Here is a 17,272-nt window from a genome sequence, read left to right as displayed (position 1 = left end):
GCAAATGAAGGTGTTTCCGAGAGTGATTCACACTAATCCTGTTGCAAATGAAGGTGTTTCCGAGAGTGATTCACACGCTCCCGGGTTCACTAAATTTAAAGGATTTTATAACACTAATAATACTGGCGGCTTGAATTGTCACACATCTTTAACTGTTGATGATCTCGGGAACATAAATTTACAAGCCGATTACCTTCGGCTCGGCTTTGATAATTGTTTTAACGTTGGTGATTTACTCGGTCTCAATCTTAATGGTAATAAGTTTGAAGGGGGTTGCGCACGTGATTACTACAGTTTCTCATGAAGATCATCTCCATCAATAGTTGCGGATCCAAAGTTTTTTCGAAACGGAAATGGATCAAAGATTTATGTGTCACGGAAAACGTACAGTTTCTTGCTCTTCAAGAATCGAAGATGACCCGACTTCAATTGTTTCGTCTTGAGTCCATGTGGGGTAACAATCAATTCGATTATGCTTTATCGTTGGCTCGTGGTTTCTCGGGGGGTATCATTTCTATGTGGAACCCTCATTCGTTTGTTAAAGAAAATGTGTGGTGCTTTAACCACTATCTCATCGTTAAAGTTCTATGGGTGCGAGAGAATATTGATGTGTACATGATAAATGTTTATGCTCCACAACGTCTCTCGGACAAAGTTTGTGTATGGAATTCGATTACAAACTTTATGGCTTCGAATAATGGTGATTATATTCTTTTTGGAGATTGGAATTCGGTCCGAGAGGAAAGTGAACGATGTGGTACTGAGTTTTCGGCCCGAGATGCTCATTTTTTTAATGATTTCATCGAAAGATCCTCTCTTCATGAAGTTGTTCTTGGCGGCCTTAAATATACTTGGAGGCTTAAAGATGGAAGTAAATTTAGCAAATTGGACCGTTTTTTCGTTACTAATAACATCATGTCTTCTTTAGAAGACCTTAAGGGCAAGGTTCTCCCGAGGGGTTTTTCAGATCATTCTCCTATCATGCTCTTTCAAGACAAGATCGATTTTAGCCCTACTTACTTCAAAGTGTTCGATTCTTGGTTCGAAAGACATGATTTTGATTCAAAGGTTCGTGAGGAATGAAACTTTATTAACTCAAGTTCTAATAGAGATATTATCGCTAAACTTAGATCTTTAAAGCAATCACTTAAAAGCTAGATACATCATTCGAGAAGCACTGAATTCACCCATTTACGTGATCTAAAACAAAGTATTATTGATCTTGACTTGATCATTGACACAGGTACTGCTACCGCTGCTGAGATCGAATCACGCCATAATTTTTTTAAGGAACAGGAAGATCTTACACGTCTTGCCTCACTTTATGCTCTCCAAAAGTCGAGGGTAAAATGGGACGTAGAAGGTGACGAGAATTCTAAATATTTTCATTGCTACTTAAAACGTAAACAAAAACAACAACACATTCACGGGCTTATGATTAACGGCACATGGGTCACCGATCCTACTACTATTAAAGATATGTTCTTTGACCTTTTTAGCGCCAAATTTGAACAGGCCCAATCGGCTGTTTTTTTTGAACCTGTCAGCCCAATTCGTTCATTAACAGCAGATGATGCTTCGTTGTTGGAAGCTGACTTTGATGGGGATGAAATTGAAAAAGCCGTGTGGGATTGCGGGAGTTCCAAGTCTCCTGGTCCAGACGGGTATTCATTTCGCTTTATAAAACATTTCTGGGACATCCTTGTGATAACCCGGAAAATTTCCGATTAAATTTAAACTAACTTCGACTGTTTCCAACGATTCACGAACAACCGGCTATAAAAAGATATTTAAATATATATGTGTGTATATATATATCATTTACCATCATTATTATTATCAGTATTATTATTAATATTATTAATATTAATAATTATCATTATCACAATTAATAATATTATTAGTATTATCACTTTGACTAAAATTATTAAAATTATTATAAATATCATTATTGTTAAATTAATACAACTTATTATTAATAATATTGTTATGATTAATAATTATCATTAACCTTGTATTTAACATTATTATTATTATAAGTATTATTATTATTAATACTACAATCTATTATTATTATTATTATTATTATTATTATTATTATTATTATTATTATTATTATTATTATTATTATTATTATTATTATTATTATTATTATTATTATTATTATTAATATCATTATTATTACCATTAATGAAATCATAAACATTATTATCATTATTGAGTATTATTATTATTATTATTATTATTTTTATTAATTATATTAAAAGTAATATTATTATTATTATTATTAATATAATAATAATAATAATTATTATTAATATTATTATTAATAATATTATTATTAATTATTAATATTAATTAAATTAAATGATTCAGACATTTACCTAATTAGGTATCGGCTTTTGGGATTATTTTTTCCTTAGTGATCGAGCTTTAATTTTTTTATCCCAACTGAGTAATTCCATTGTCGACCACATTCATTAAACAAACATATGTACATCTTAAATCATTCATCATTATCATGTATATATGTTACTACTGCAATTCATAAACAAAACACAGAAATTTTGAGAAACAGAAGCTCGATACCTCTGTTCTTAAACTCTTGAGCCAAAAAACGATTTTGTATTGATTTTCAAAATCCATAAATGCAGATGTGTTAGAAATCATTTACTTAAACTACCTGTAAAGTTTCAGAATCAAATTCTTTGATTTGAATCATAATTTTCGAGTCAAACCTTTGGAGTAAAAAGTCAACAAATTTGTTCTTCACGAAATTCGTTTTTATCTTGATGTTTCTGTTGAAATTAAGGGTTCACAAAGATTCTAGGAAGGATTTAGAACTTATTTCGTTTAAAAATCGTGGCCTAAAACATCCTTAAATCCAAAATCAAGTTTGAGTATTTTTTTTTTCGACGAACAGCAGGTATATATATATATATATATATATATATATATATATATATATATATATTGTTCCTGTTTAACAAAGATTACTCACTACAGGATCATTTTTAATTCAATTTCAAGTCTAAATTCAATTTAATAATACGCTGTTGTGATTATATTGGTTTATGGTCGATTGATATATAAGAAGAAGATGAAGAAGGAAACATAAAAGTAATACGGGTTTATATGTAAATAAAGATAGATTAATAATAGAAAAATAGAGATGGGTCGATGGTTAAGTTGTTGTTCGGGTGGGCGAGAGGTCGCGAGTTCGAGCCCCGTCTTGGGCATTTGTTTTTAGAAAAGCTTGTCAAGGTAGTTTCCTTTATCAAAGTTTTTATTTTAATTATTATTGTTATTATTATTAGCATTATAATAATAATAATAATAATAATAATTATTATTATTATTATTATTATTATTATTATTATTATTATTATTATTATTATTATTTTGACTATTATTATTACTAATAAAAGTTACCAAGTATTATTAACATAATTAAAATTAAAATTAAAATTACTATTATTACTACTACTAAAATTATTATTACTAGTATTATTAGTAAGTATTATTAATATTATCATTAGTATTATTAAAAAGTATTATCATTATTATCATTTTCACAAAAATTATAATTTTTGCTATCATTAACACTATAATATTATTATTTTTATTACTAGTATCACTATGAATAATACCATTATCATTATGAATATTAATATTATTATTATTACAAAATAATACAACTATTTATTCATTATTATTATTAAAATCATTTTATCAAACAAATACTTATACATATAATATATATATATATATATATATATATATATATATATATATATATAACAAATGAAATAATATATATAAACTTATTCGATTATAAGTATATGTGTTAATATATATACTTGATATAGGTTCGTGATTTCGTGGGCAACTCTACACTTGTTCAGTGCCATCCTATGCATATTTACTACAAATTATCGTATCGTATCATGAGTTTTCATAGCTCCTTTTTTATCTATATTTTTGGGCTGAGAATACATGTACTATTTTTATAAATGATAGATACAAGTACAAACTATTATGCGACCAACATGAGTATTTTTATTGTGTTCATTTGAAACATACAAAACCCTGCTTTGTAATATCATTAATTGCTAGATAATGAAGAGGCAAACGGAATTATTATAAATAGCGCTATTGGGAGTAATGTGACGACCTGGAAATTTCCGACCAAATTTAAACTTAATCTTTATATGATTTCGACACGATAAGCAAAGGCTATAATCTCAAGTCTTAAAATTTTTGAACGGTTATCATGAAATCATTTGACCTTCGACAATTTCCGACGATTCACGAACAATTGTGTGTAAATAAATATATAAATATATATATATATATATATATATATATATATATATATATATATATATATATATATATATATATATATATATATATATATATATATATATATATATATATATATATATATATAGAAAAATAAAAATGTATATATAATTGTGAATTTATAAAGTACACTTTAAAAATGAAAAAAAAAATATAAGAATAATTAAATTAATACTAGAATGAATATATAAATATATGATATTATTTTTTAATCTACATATATATGAATAATATATATAAGTAATAATATATATATTGTAAAATACATAAAATGTATAAATATTGAATATTTAATATATGTAACCTATAATTATTAATGATTACTAAATTATAATATTAATATATTTAATTACAATCTAAAATATGAATGTTATATTATTTACTTTCATTATTAATATTAGTATATAATTATTTAATATAATTGATACATCTAATTTGTGATATCATTATAATTAGTGATAAAATTATACTTGTAAGTTATTATTATTATTATCTTTATCAATATTATTATCATCGTAATTATTATTATAAAATAATACAAATTATTAATAGTATTACTAATAATAACATTATAAACACTATTATAACTATTAGTATTATTATTACCTTAAATATTATGATAATTATTATTATCTGTATTAATATGTTATTATTATTAATAATAATTTAGTATTTTTATTTTATTATTAATAGAACTATTATTAACACTAAACAAATATATAAAAGATTATATACAGAGAATTGGAATCAAATCTGTTACATGTAACTATCTAACTGTGTTTAATTTGTCCTTCATTCACTAAACTAGTACAAATTACGAATTCAATCACCAGATCAATCCAAAATCAAGTTGCATATCATAATCAAACTTTATGTAGTTTTGTTTTCTGCCTCTCTGATCTTGTTACATATCAAAATCATTTCACAATACGTACATAATTTGTTTCCAGTCATTTTCTGCTTCATATTTTTTTTTGTTTCTTCCTTCTTGGCTGGAATATTTTTTGTCGACACCACAATCATATAAGTGTGATTCTTACTCTTGCTCTCTACCTATATAACCACATATACATGCATCTTAAACAAGAGCATCTAAATGATTATATCACAAAACCACCTAACCTGATCACCTTAGGATGACCATGAATCGCCATTGTAACGACCCTGGATTTTCTAACGTTTATTTATTAATAATTGTTATTATTAATACTTGTGATTAAACGAATGTATGTTATTACATTTACATGTTGCCATGATTAACCGTACTTGACTTTTAAATGCCCGAAATGTCTCTGTGACACACGAAACTTTCACGCATAATATTTTTAGATATTATTTGCATTCATGATTAAGTTTTATTAATCATTTTAATTAACTAAAGTTATTAGTTAATTACTTGGGCCTTTATTAGTGTTAATGGACTTTTACTTGGATTAATTTGTTAATTAATACATACTTGGGCTTTATGATTGAACATGGGCTTATAAAGCCCACCCTACCCATATTAATGGACTTAGTTAGACCACTAACACTTGTAAGTATCACTTTTTAAAATGAACTAGTTAGTTTAAGAGACTTGGAATCTTGTTACTACACAATCCCCATGAAATCAACTCCATTAACCAACTTTTAATACCTTTACCATGCATGAACTAGTGGTTTTTTTGCCTCCCCCTTTGTTGAGCTGCAGGCCGTTGGCCTTGGGGACCCTTTAAGGGTGTTTTGGTTCAAATTTTCTTATTACAAACTCACTAGTTTTCTCTCATTCCATAACACACATACTTGCTTTTATTTTCTCTCTTTTCTCTCATAGATTTGTAAGTAACTTGAACACTTTTCTCTCTTTTCTCCTTGCTTAAAACCGAACCATAACAACCCTTAAACATCATCATCATTTGTTGTTCAATGTTGTTTTGTTACATGTTCTTGTTTAATGTACAAGTACTTACTTGTTGTTGTAGTTATTCTTTACTAATTTCAAGAATCAAACTTACTAGTTTGTTCTTCATTTATCTTGTTCATAACAAGAACACACAAGAACTAACTTACTAGTTATGTTCTACAATTATTGTTTTAAAAAGATTGTAAGTTCATGGTTGTAAATCATACTTGAAGCTCATGAAGTAAACTTAAAGTTTTCTTTCTAAAGATCAAACTTTGGTTTGAATCTTTAAAGTATGCAACCCATGAACTTATTAACTTGTTTACCTAGCTTATTTACTTCATTTACTTGCACTTTAATTTCATGATTTATGTTCTTGTTGGTCAAGTGTTACTAGTTAACATTGATCTCATTAATCTTGAACTAAAAGTTAACTTTAAAAGTTCAAGAACATGTAAGTAAGTTTTCTTTAATTATAACTTTGTACACTTATGTTAGATCTAGACTTTTGAGTCTTAGATCTTCAAGATCAAACTAAGAACTATGTTCTACAACTTAAGATCTTGATTTTATAAGTTTATTTTCAAGTTGTAACTTATTATTAGTTTTAAAGTTCATGTATGTGTTAGATCTAAGACTTTGATGTAACTTTGGTTCATCAAAACACTTGCAACACTTAAGTGAGTTGTGCTTCATGTCTTAGACTTACACTTGGGTTATGATGGTCAAACCTTGGTGAAAATGATGCAAACAAATCAACGAGTTGTACACTTGAAGCTATATGCATCAAGGATGAGAACCATGATAAGCATCGAGCACCAAGAACCACCGGAACCTACTGACCCTACTGTTTTACTATTTCTGTGTCTGACCCGTACAACCTGGGCTACTGTAAAGATGATTTTCAGATAGCTCTGTTCGAGTAGATAACTTTTCATATAGGACTCGTCTTAATCCGAGTTACGGTTTAGGATTTATGGCCCTCCGATCGTCACTATGTCCATTTAACGTTGTGCTAAAAATTCTGACCTACTCGCACTTAGACCGTCGCCACGGTCAAACGAAGACGATTTTGCTTCTGTAATTTTTACCATAACTAAAGGACTCATATACGGAGCCACGGCCACTGGTCTCACCTTATTTCAGTAGGTATAGAGGCCGTGGTGACTGACCGAACTCAACCTTTGTTTTAAACTACTTTCATAAACGAAACCTACTTTACACCTTTTGTTTGATGATGAATGATGATGACCCTTAAGACCTTATTTACATATTTTTAAACCTATTTGGATAATTTACTGACTTAGTACTATTTAACTTAGGTTGAGGACCCGTTTGGACAACCTTCATTACTTGCTTACTTTCCGAGTCATACTTTACCGCTACTTTATCATTGTGAGTTATAGCATTCCCTTTTTACTTTAACTTATTTTGGGAACTGAGAATACATGCGGATTTTATGTTTTACATACTAGGCACGAGTACTTAAACTTATATATGTGTGGGTTATACAACAGCATAAACATTCCCTTTAGCTCGGTAACGTTTAATCATTGGTTTTTGAACCGTGAACGCGAATCTTAGATATGGATCCATAGGGTTTGACCTCCCCACTCGGGCTAGTAGCGCTAGCATTTAACGAGTGTTTAATACTTCGTAAACATAAGCACTTGCCAAGTGTACTTTCAGGGAAACGTTAAGTTAGTTACCAAGTGCCCACGGTTAACATATACTTTATCATACTGTTTTGAAACGCTCTTTGTAGCACTGAAATCTCGTGGCCTACCTTACTTACTGTTATACTTAAACTATATCTCACCAACCTTTGTGTTGACGTTTTTAAGCATGTTTTTCTCAGGTGCTTAAGGTTATTTGCTTCCGTTGTCGTGCTAGTCTTGCTGTAGACACCCGCTGCTCTAGAGTTATCACTGCATGAACTGTTTATATTGCATTCGAACTTTAATACATTTGAAACTATGTTTTGTAACGACCTAAGGGTCACATACATTTATTCATGCTTGCTATTTGTGGAAGCATACTGTTGGTGTAAAACAATTGACGTCGGTTATGACGTCATCTTTTTATCGTGAATGCAACTTCTTTTATTATAGCATATAGTACTTAACCTTGTAATGATCCTGTTGTTGATGATTCGTACACGATGGTTTTGTACGGGGCATCACATTTGGTATCAGAGCATTGGTTGTAGGGAATTAGGTTGTATTAGTGAGTCTGAGACCGACCCGAGTAGGATTCACTAATAGGACTAATCTACAACTTGCTAGTTTACGTGTTTTTGCTGAACTTACTGCATGCTGCTGCTTACTTTTACTGCTACATGCTGTATGCTACTACATGATTTCACTACTGCCTGATATTACTTGCTTTCGATTGCATGCTACTTCTGTACGATTCGTTATTATTGCCATGCTACTTATTGTTATACATGATTTAAACTGTTGGCCTAATACGTGCTTGCTTTATGACTTACTGACATGAAAAAATTTATTTTTCCTTGTTCAGATGTCGAATACTCCACCTGCTATAATTTTGGGTAGTTCAAACTCGTCAGCCACCCCACCTGCTAATGCTGCCGACACACCGATCCCGCTACCCACGAGTGACTCCGGCGCTTCATCTTCCGGGACTAGCAGCCAGGCGCCTACCCCAGTGGTTACTTCTAGCGGAGCCCAGGACCCTTCGGAGATTACAGCTCCATCTGCCCCCGGACCTTCAGGATCACAGCCCCGCTCCGGCGAGATTGTGATTCCCGCAGAGTTCGGGGAAGGTCCATTCCGTAACCGGTATCGCCATTGGTGCCGACGCGCCCCTGATGGACGTCTCATTCCGATCGGACCTGCTCGTTACCAACAGATGATGGCTGCTCAAGGACGACCAGTTCAGCCACCCGTACAACCACCACATGATTCGGACGACCCGTCATCCACTGATGCATCATCCGACGACACCTACTCAGACGACTCCAGTGATGATGAGGACCCTGCTGATGTACCTATACAGGCACCCTCCACCCCGCCGAAGAAGCGGTACCATTTTGATGGCACCGTCATCCCAGGGGTGAATGGAGGTCGTGCTTTCACTGACCCATTTGGTCGGCATCGTAGGGTTATTGCTCGTAAGCGGCTTGTGTCGTACCCTGCCGACCCACAAGTGCATAAGGCACCCCGTTACGTACTGACTATTTATGGAGCCGGAACATCTGCACCCCATTATGTAATGTCTGCACCACCGGCACCGCCCGCACCGCCAGCACCGCCAGCACCGCCTGCCCTACCATCTCCCACTGTCGAGGAATTGATAAGGGAGGTGGAGATCCTCCGAGCTCGAGTTGCTGAGCTAGAGGACCAGATGGCCCATGTATGGACATCCTTCACCCACCTTCACCGTAGAGTTTTTGTATTTTAGATTTCATTATGTAATCTAGTTGTAGTTTTATGTTTCACTTATGTATTGTACGGACTTATTCAGATGTATGAAACTTATTATTATTAATGGAACTTTGCGTTATTAAATTCTTGCACGATGTTCTATTTACATTACTGTACGATGATTCTGTGGTATTTGTACCTAGATGCGTTATTTAAATAACATGTGATGTTTTGATTCCATGTTGGTTACTATATATACTGTATTATTACTATTTGAATACTGGATTTTGACTTGAGTCAAAATTTTTGTTTAGAACATCATGGCTAACGGTCGATCCACACCTACTGCTGCTCAAATTGAAGAGATGATCCAAGAACGTGTAGCCGCAGCCATTGCGGAAATGCAACCCCAAGCTCCACCGCCACCGCCACCACCACCGGTTATTCAACCCATTCGAAATGGGTGTACTTACAAGGAATTCCAGAGCTGTAAACCACATAACTTCAGCGGCACTGAGGGACCGGTTGGTCTCACTAGATGGTTTGAGAAACTTGAATCAGTATTCCGAGTTAGCAACTGTTCGGAGGACAACAAAACCAAATTTGCTTCTTGCACGCTGTCTGACAGCGCGCTCACATGGTGGAACACAATGGCACAGGCACAAGGCATTGATGAGGCGTATGCTACGCCATGGGAAGAATTTAAGTGTGCCATGATTGAGGAGTATTGTCCGAGAACCGAGATACAAAAGATGGAAATGGAATTCATGCAGTTAAAGGCCGTTGGGAACGACCTTGATGGTTACAACAGGAGATTTTTGGAACTAGCCCTGATGTGTCCGACAATGGTCACCCCAGAATTCAAACGAATGGAAAGGTACTTCTGGGGACTCCCTAAGAGCATTAAGGGAAACGTCACCTCGTCCAAATCACCAAATGTTCCTGAAGCGATGTGCATGGCGCATACTTTAATGAATCAAATAACCATTGATGAACCGGAGAAAACTAAGTCTGAAGCGGGTACTAGTGAGAAGCGCAAATGGGATAACAACAACAACAACAACAACAACAACAACAACAACAGGGGAAGGAACTATGATCAAAACCCTGCGAAACGACATGAGGGTTTTAGGGGAAACAACAACGGTGGAAACCCCAATCCGAACACCAACATGAACCCAAACTACAAGGTAACCCTACCTCAATGCAAGAGGTGTTACAAACACCACACTGGGTATTGCAATGTTGTCTGCGAGAAGTGTCAACGGTCTGGGCATGTTGGAAAAGACTGCAAGGTCACCACTTTGAATGGGAAGCCGAACACCAACGGGCCGAAGAAGTGTTACGAATGCGCGCAGACGTGCCATTTCAGAAATGCGTGTACAAATAAGCGAAAAGATGGCGGACCACCGCGCGCTAGAGCTTTCAATGTTAATGCAAGAGACGCACGCGAAAACCCCAACTTGGTGACAGGTATATTCAAAATCAATAATCTTTTAGCTTCTGTCTTGTTTGATACTGGTGCGGATAGGAGTTATGTATGTAGACATTTTTGCGATAAGATAAATTGGTCATTAGTCCCATTAAAAGAGAGTATGCTTGTCGAGGTCGCAAATGGAAAACTTGAGAAAGTTGGCCATATCAGTCGAGGAGCTATTATCAACATAGCTGGTGCAGATTTCAAAATCGATTTGATACCCATCAAACTGTAAAGTTTTGACGTGACAGTCGGTATGGATTGGTTGAGCAAGATAAAGGCTGACATTATCTGTGGAGATAAAGCTCTTCGTATACCACAAGGAGACGGTGAGCCACTGGTTATTTACGGAGAGAGATGTACCTCGAAGTTGAACCTCATTAGTTGCGTGAAAGCGCAAAAGATTATGGAGAAGGGACGTCGTGCTGTCCTAGCGCATGTGAAAACAGTAGAAACTGAGGTGAAGAGCGTGACGACGTTCGAATTGTGAACGAATTTTTCGATGTCTTCCCTGAAGAATTGCCTGGATTACCGCCGCCGAGAGCAGTAGAGTTTCAAATTGATTTGGTACCAGGAGCTGCACCTGTAGCTCGCGCACCTTATAGACTTGCACCTTCCGAGATGCAAGAATTATAGAGTCAACTACAAGAACTGTTAGACCGTGGATTTATCCAACCAAGTTTCTCGCCTTGGGGGCGCACCTGTGTTTTTTGTGAAGAAGAAGGATGGATCCTTCCGTATGTGTATCGACTACCGTGAACTCAACAAATTGACAATCAAGAATCGGTATCCTCTTCCCCGAATTGACGATCTTTTTGATCAACTACAAGGATCGCTCGTTTACTCAAAGATCGATTTGCGATCCGGTTATCACCAGTTGAGAGTAAAGGAAAGTGACGTAATGAAAATCGCATTCAGGACCCGTTATGGTCATTATGAGTTTCTCGTGATGCCATTCGGTTTGACAAATGCACCTGCCGTGTTCATGGATCTCATGAATCGTGTCTGCAAGCCGTACTTGGATAAGTTTGTTATCGTCTTCATAGATGATATCCTTGTGATGACCCGGGAATTTCCGACCAAATTTAAACTTGAATCTTATATTTCCGACCAAATTTAAACTTGAATCTTATATGGTTTCGACACGATAAGCAAAGTCTGTAATGTTGAGTCTCGAAAACTTTAGAACAATTTACATGAATGCATTTGCCCATTCGACCATTCCCGACGATTCACGAACCGTTGTTTGTAACTAATTATGTATATACATATATATATATATATATATATATATATATATATATATATATATATATATATATCTATATATATATATAAATTAAAGTATATATATATAATAATTTGAAAGTTTAAAATATAAATTAAACATTAAAAATTAAAAATGTAAAGTAGGACATAAAATAATTAAGTTATACTTAGATTAAACCTATATTTAAATATATGATTTCTATAAGTAATTATCATTATATGTATATTGTACTATATATAAAGTTTATAAATAATAAAGAATCAATAAAAGTTGTTATATAATATAATAAATGATTATTAAATATTACGTAATTGATAATATATATAATGTTAATGTATGTAAGTACAAGTGAAAAATGTAGTTGTTATACTTTGTTATTACTCTCAATATTAATATTAATATCTGTATTAGTTATATTATTAGTCTTAACATATAATTTATATAGATATGAAAATTTATACATTTAAATTGTTATATCACTAATATTATTGTTACCATAATTAGTAGGTAAATTATGAATTTAACTATCATTATGATTATCTTTATTATTATTAATATTATCGTTTTTATCAGTAAAACCATTATTAATATTATAAATATTTATATAAAAATAACACAATTTATTATTATATTATCATTAGTAATATCACTTATAATATTGTTATTATCATTTGTTAGTAAGATTATTATTATTATTATTCATATAATTATTATTATTAGTATTAGTATTATTAATATAATTATTAATATTAATTATATATATAGAATAAAATACAGATGTATAACCCTTATATTAAGGAATTCAGTTTCATTTCATTATCATGCTTTATCTAAATCCTACTTCTGTCCAAGATTGATTACATATCAAAAATCAAATTAGTACGATTGTGTTTAAAGGGGTTATTTTTTTAAATATAATTTGGTACGATTGCAAAATCTGTCGATAATTAATCTGCTATCAAACAAAGGATGACACTGATATACTTTGACATTCAATGAACTTGGCATACTCACTTTTAATTATCAACTCTTTCATCCCTATAATATCGAATTAAATGAAAACTGAGGAAGAAAAAGCAGTTTACTGCTCTGTTCGTTTTATTTTTTAATTCCATCGAATTATCAACAATTTCAAAAATCTATTAATACAATTCAGTTAGAAATCCTTTATTAAAACTATCTGGAAAGTTTTAGCTTCCAATTCCGTTTATCGAGTTGTAATTTCGAAGTCAAGGGTTTTGAAATAAAAAGTCAAAGATTGTTCATCAGTGAAATTCGAGTTTTCTGTTTTGATTTAAGTTTAATTGATAACCCAGATAGTTTCTATTAGTTATTTGGAACCTTTTTCATGTTATAATCATAACTTGTAACAGCCTCTATTTCCAAAATGGATTTTGAGTTTTTAATATTTTTTTTAACGAACAGCTACTGCTGTTCTTATTTTTTTTTTTTTTTACTTTCTTCGCTTCTGTTAATTTAAAAATAACCAATACATTTATGTTTCAAATCTATGGCATAACTTGTAAACATTGTGTGAATTGATTTTGGTCTGTCGATTTGGGATTTGAAGAAGATGAATATGATCACAGAAGAGTACGAGTTATATAGTTTTGGGTTTCTTATAAATCAGAAAAAAGCTGGGCAGCCCAGCTGGTCTAACGTGTAACAGGTTTATGAAGGGTCGCGGGTTCGAGTCCCGACTTGGACGGTTTGCTATATTTTTTTGAGCCTTTAATGACTTTAAGGTAGTAATCAATTTCTGTTTATTAAAATTATTAGTATTATTATCATTGCTATTATAAATTTTATTATTATTATTATTATTATTATTATTATTATTAAAATTATTAGTATTATTATCATTGCTATTATAAATTTTATTATTATTATTATTATTATTATTATTATTATTATTATTATTATTATTATTATTATTATTATTATTATTATTATTATTATTATTATTATTATTATTATTATTATTATTATTATTATTATTATTGTCATTGTTATTGTTATTATTGTTAGTGTTACAAATATTATTATTTTTATTATTATTACTAATAAGTAATAGTTATCATTTATCACTATTATTATTACAATTAGAGTTATAACTAAAAATAATGTTATTACTACTATTATTATTATATTTATTAACTACTAATAGATGTATTATTATTATTATTATCATTATGTTAACGTAAATACTATGCCTAACATTATTATCATTTAGATTAAGTAAAGTCATTAATATTATTAATGACATTATTAGTAATCTTCATATCAATATAATTAGATACAACTATTTATATATAGCAAACATTATTATCTATGTAAAATATATTTATAAGTATACTACATGTAAGTATAAACTAATAAGATTACCAATCCTTATATGAATATCCATATATAATAAATTAAGTATTTTTAATATATATATATATATATATATAAATATATATATATATATATATATATATATATATATATATATATATATATATATATATATATATATATATATATATATATATATATATATATATATATATAGACATATATAACTAAATAGATAATAATCATTATCAAAAATATATACAAATAAATTACATAAAGTTATAATTATTTGATTATGAGTATATGTTTTAATATATATATGAATGATATAGGTTCGTGAATCCGAGACCAACCTTACTTTTGTACAATGTGGTTATATGTATTTTTACTACAAAATACATTAGGTGAGTTTCATTATTCCCTTTTTATATATATTTTTGGGACTGAGAATACATGCGCTGCTTTTATAAATGTTTTACGATATAGACACAAGTAATCGAAACTACATTCTATGGTTAAATTATCGAAGTCGAATATGCCCCTTTTTATTAAGTCTGGTAATCTAAGAATTAGGGAACAGACACCCTAATTGACGCGAACTCTAAAGATAGATCTATCGGGCCCAACAAGCCCCATCCAAAGTACCGGATGCTTTAGAACTTCGAAATTTATATCATGTCTGAAGGAGGATCCCGGAATGATGGGGATATTCTTATATGTATATTGTAAATGTCGGTTACCAGGTGTTCAGTCCATATGAATGATATTTTTGTCTCTATGTATGGGACGTATGTTTATGAGAAATGAAAATCTTGTGGTCTATTAAAATGATGGAAATGATTATTTATGTTAAATTAATGAACTCACCAACCTTTTGGTTGACACTTTAAAGCATGTTTATTCTCAGGTATGAAAGAAATCTTCAGCTGTGCATTTGCTCATTTTAGAGATACTACTTGGAGTCATTCATGACATAATTCAAAAGACGTTGCATTCGCGTTATCGAGTTCATCAAGATCATTGTTAAGTTAATTATAATTGGATGTATTATGAAATGGTATGCATGTCATCAATTTTCAATGAAATGAAAGTTTGTCTTTTAAAACGAATGCAATGTTTGTAAAATGTATCATATAGAGGTCAAGTACCTCGCGATGTAACTAACTATTGTGAATCGTTTGTAATCGATGTGGACTTTTTCGGAATGGATTAGGACGGGTCCTTTCAGTTGGTATCAGAGCGGAGGTCTTAGTGAACCAGGTCTGCATTAGTGTGTCTAACTGATAAGTCGTTAGGATGCATTAGTAAGTCTGGACTTCGATCGCGTCTGCATGTCAAAAAGTTTTGCTTATCATTTTTGTCAGAAATCACCTGCTTATCATCCTTAGGAAATTACCTACTCATTATTCTTAGTCTAGACACGTTTTACTGCATTGACTGCATGAATAGTGTATAGACAAAATTCATATCTTAGAGTATCTGACAATTCATATCTTGGTGTATCTGTTACTGTAGACCTTGCCTGATATCTCTCGTAAATTTCTCCTTAATTTAAGGGATCCTGGTACTATATATATCTATGTAAATTATGCAATGAGAATACCATTCAACTATCAATTACTGTCACTAAACTCTTCATATCAAAAATCTTTCCTGAGATCGCGTAAGATGGCCTCTACGAATCGACCAAGTTCCTCTGACTCCAAAGACAGTGTGACAGGAGCACATCAATCAATCAACTATCATGATTACTGCAGAAAATGGGGGTGGGTTCGCGACATACTCACCCTATGGAGAAGGGAAGAAGGTACTCCATATCATGAATCGAATCTACCACCTAACCTTGGAGTACTCGACCCGCTCACCGGCGAACCTGTTCGCAACACCGTTTATACCCTTTTTGCCAGAATTTTTGGTCTTGAGACTACCATTAACGGAACTAGAGAAGATATCCAATCTCTACCTCACACTGATAACCAACCCGGGTTAGTAGAAGAAGTTAAAGAACTCCGAGCTCGAGTGTTAACTTTAGAGAGCACGGTACACAGTTTGCAAGCACCAGCAGTATCATCAACACCAGTTACATCACCAACCTTAGCACCAACAGCACTAGTACCACCAACAACAACATCCGCATCACCAGCTTCGACATCTCATTCTGTACCTCGAGTATAATCATCGTTCTACGTATCGTTCTATCTATTTTATTTTCGTTCGACATGGTGATTCTGTAATCTCTAATGTTTTAGAGATTATATATTCTTGTTCTAATGGTAAATCAAATGAGATTAATATCACATTAACTCATTAAATTCATGATTACATCTGAAGAAAATATATACGTATATATGTTTCCATAAAGATTGTAATTAAAAATTCTTTTGTACAAACTGTTAATGGTGAAAATATTTTAACGGGTAGGTAATACCCGAGGAGTATTTAGATTTCACATTAATAAGTTACACTGTACATTCTTCGGATTTGATTCAACGATCATTTACTATCTTATTTACAACCACCGATTTACGTATCCGTTCACCAAAGAATAACTA

The 17,272-nt window shown here is 31.8% G+C and overlaps 1 protein-coding gene across 1 annotated transcript in view; it reads left to right on the top strand.

The window, feature by feature from the left end:
* The first annotated feature begins 300 nt into the window (after positions 1–300).
* The window catches only part of LOC139842953 (uncharacterized), a 121,239-nt gene continuing 104,267 nt past the window's right edge, over positions 301–17,272 (top strand). The window contains exons 1-2 of the mRNA XM_071833048.1: positions 301–1,068; positions 1,159–1,664. Coding sequence (XP_071689149.1) covers positions 301–1,068; positions 1,159–1,664 — 1,274 coding nt within the window. The remainder of the gene's footprint in view (positions 1,069–1,158; positions 1,665–17,272) is intronic.

Source organism: Rutidosis leptorrhynchoides, chromosome 4 (genome assembly GCF_046630445.1).
Source record: "Rutidosis leptorrhynchoides isolate AG116_Rl617_1_P2 chromosome 4, CSIRO_AGI_Rlap_v1, whole genome shotgun sequence".
NCBI classification, from domain to species: Eukaryota; Viridiplantae; Streptophyta; class Magnoliopsida; order Asterales; family Asteraceae; genus Rutidosis; species Rutidosis leptorrhynchoides.
The sequence above is the reverse complement of the archived record's forward strand: the minus strand, read 5'-3'. Positions and strand labels throughout refer to the sequence as shown.